The sequence below is a fragment of the Scomber japonicus genome, chromosome 14 (assembly GCF_027409825.1).
Source record: "Scomber japonicus isolate fScoJap1 chromosome 14, fScoJap1.pri, whole genome shotgun sequence".
Lineage (NCBI taxonomy): Eukaryota > Metazoa > Chordata > Actinopteri > Scombriformes > Scombridae > Scomber > Scomber japonicus.
The window spans coordinates 18511876-18514811 of NC_070591.1; the positions used below are offsets into that span (position 1 = coordinate 18511876).

The following is a 2936-nucleotide window of genomic DNA, read 5'->3' on the forward strand; positions in this document are numbered from 1 at the left end:
CAGTCATTTTAAACAAGCGTCCGTTTTAATCAGGTAATATACCACTCCATGTCACTCACTTTGTTTCATAGTAAAGGTTACTGGCCAAACATAAGTCACGCTGCATATTAAAAATGAAAAACAACATAATACTTGATAAAACTGCAGGAGGGAGGCTATTGAATGGGTCCACTTGGTTCAATAATTACTGTAAACCTTTAGGCCATTGATAAAAGCATGTGTGTTTTTAATGGAAATGTTAATACAGTCAATTTTGATCCTTAATAGGCCAAATTACGCACAGTCTTATCGGCAACATTCAGTCCAACAATCAAATTTCCAACAGCAGTTTTAATACGTTTTATAAACATTGAGGCTCAGAAAAAAATCTGCATATAGTTTGTATCTCAGTCAACAGTTTCCTTGAAGGCCCGTCAGGAAGCCGCCATGTATTTGTCTTTAGAATTGTTAAATGTGCTTTCATAGCATTAGTTGAACAGATATACTGTACAGGCTTGAGTCCGTTCTGGGATACCAGAGAGGTCCCCTCAAACTGTGATTGTACGTAAAAATTGCGCTACCATGCCCGGATGCCCTGCAGAGCTCCTTGACAGGGTGTGACCACTGGTCCTTGGGGAGCCTGACTTTGCGTCTGAGCTCCAAGATTCCCCAAATTCATGTTCATCAACGCATTTGCAGTTGTGTTACTGGGTGGGAGAGCAGGTAGACTGGAATAAGTACAAGAGTAAGTGTTAGTATACACTGAGTTGTTGTAGCTGTAGGCCGGATAGCCATTGTAGCTGTACGGGTTAGGAGCTCCGACTGTGTAAGAGGTGTTATAATTTTGGGATCCAGTCAGACAAGGCCTCCCGTCCCGGACCAGCACCGGCACAGCTACCCTCCTAGGCGGTGGAGGTGGATGATGGTGGTGATGGTGATGGCCTGCCATCTCAAGAGTCTTGTCCTGCCGCTGCCTCTTGCATTTGTACCTCCTGTTCTGGAACCATATCTTGACCTGGGTGGAGGTGAGTTTCAGCGAGCTGGCCAGGTGCTCTCTCTCCGGGGCAGACAGGTAGCGCTGCTGCTTGAACCGCCGTTCCAGCTCGAACACCTGAGCCTGGGAGAAGAGGACGCGAGGTTTCCTCCTGGTCCTCTGCTGTTTAGTGGCGGGCTTCTCCGAGTCTGCGTCCTCACATTCAGCCCGCAACGCACCGCAGCTTTCTGCTTGAAGACGAAAAGGGAAACATTTTTAACTGCTGATTATGTTTAATCCATTTTGGCAACATTTATCGCACAAATTTCGGTTTTCTAATTCATCAACACTGATGTCTACATCAGGATACTTATTTCAAAGTCTGTCTTAAAAAATTGTGAGAGAACATTTTTTCCTCAGCATATATTTTTTGGTAGTTTTTAAAAAAATGAAAAATGATCCTGTATATGATTTTAGATATTGACCGGTAAAAATGTAGTTATTATTCTAACTTGTACTGGATAAGAAATGAACACACCAGCCTTTTAAAATAATAACTGAATATGTCAGTAAATACATTCAGAAGTTTTGAAGTACTTAGAAAGTTAATTGAAATTGACTTCAGAATACATTTAGATGAAATAGTTGTCAATAACTGTAGGTTAATAAGCATGCATGTTCAGGTAAATCTAATTCACACTGAAATTTCTATGGCGATTAAATGTTTCAGGGTAAATAATAAGAACGAGAAATACATTTAATTTAAGTAGTTTAGTTTAAAATGTGGTTTTGTGATTTAAAGTTAAATAAATCAGTACACATGTAAACAAGACGTAAATGCCTGTTTTATGCACAATAATTGAAGTAGTTAGCGTTATATGTGTAACCTGGAATTACATTTCTAGTGGGCGTAAATTGTGCACTCCTAAGTGTAGCACTCCTAATATATATATATATATATAGGCCTATATGATTTTTTTTTAAATACAAATTTTAGTAGTAATATCATTCCAGAGCAAACAGTAAGCGACATTGTATGCATGCATTTATTTTATCCATAGAAACAAAACAAATATACCACCATTGAAGAATATTCTTATTTGATACCGTAGGCTATGTGCAGTTGATCATTTTATTGTAATTCATGCGTAAATCAACAAATGACATGTTGTATCTTCTTGTATTTATTTTTTCCCCAAAATGTCGATTAAAGTGGGTTTGGAAAATTAGCTTTTTCTACAAAAACTGCAAATATTTCAGAGTTTAATGCAAGTTTTCAATTATCTGGTACTTTGCAATTTTGTGTATTGCTCCCAGTAATAACTACAGCTATTATCATTATCTGAACGAACACCTTTATCGTTAGACTGTGTACTCACTGCTGTCTTCCTGCTCGGTCTCTAGCCGCAGGTCTGAGTGGTTTTGCGCCGGGTTGCTGAACATCTCCACCGGCAGACCAGACTCAGCCAGTCGGTCTTGTACAGTCAGCGCGTTGAGGTACGACAGTCTCTCCTCGCTCTCCGACAGGCCGGAGCTGATGGGACTTGGACTATCCCTGCCGGCCAGCATGCAGGACGGCGGTGAATGGGAGCGGAACGCTTTGTTTGAGAAAGGCCCAGGTTGTGAGAGCGCACCGGAGAGACCGAGGCAAGAGATAAACTGGAGCTGGTGCTGCTGAGATTGCTGCTGCAGCTCTAACTTCAGAATGTCCTTCACAGAAAAAGGCGTGGTGGAAGACGTTATGACCGGACTTGGAAGCATTATTACCACCAACTGAGAGTTGACAGATAGCAATATAGTCAACAGGCCCAAAATTGGACCAATTTGTCTTCAGTGCGCGCGTAAACGAAATAAATACCCCGTGCGTAAGCGTGAAGAATGGTCGAGCGCTGCTTGTTTTTCATGCAGATCGAGAGGGACTGGCTTTCTTTCAGCTGTGACATCCCTCTCTTTTGGCTGTGTGTCTACGGCTGGATGGCTGAGA

At 41.5% G+C, this 2936-nt stretch overlaps 1 protein-coding gene across 1 annotated transcript; it reads right to left on the reverse strand.

Moving 5' to 3' along the window:
• Window positions 1-556: 556 nt before the first annotated feature.
• nkx2.3 (NK2 homeobox 3) lies at window positions 557-2716 on the reverse strand. Its single transcript, XM_053333141.1, has 2 exons — window positions 2332-2716; window positions 557-1200 (listed from the first exon to the last, which is right to left on the reverse strand). Exons 1-2 carry the CDS (start codon window positions 2711-2713, stop codon window positions 557-559), a joined length of 1026 nt encoding a protein of 341 aa, XP_053189116.1. The 5' UTR covers window positions 2714-2716.
• Window positions 2717-2936: the final 220 nt, after the last annotated feature.

Bases quoted from the DNA above. Each gene is read 5' to 3' on its own strand.
- nkx2.3 (XM_053333141.1), bottom strand. From the start codon at position 2,713: ATGCTTCCAAGTCCGGTCATAACGTCTTCCACCACGCCTTTTTCTGTG. The intron at 1,201-2,331 runs GTGAGTACACAG...GTCTTCAAGCAG, and splicing joins GACCGAGCAGGAAGACAGCA to AAAGCTGCGGTGCGTTGCGG.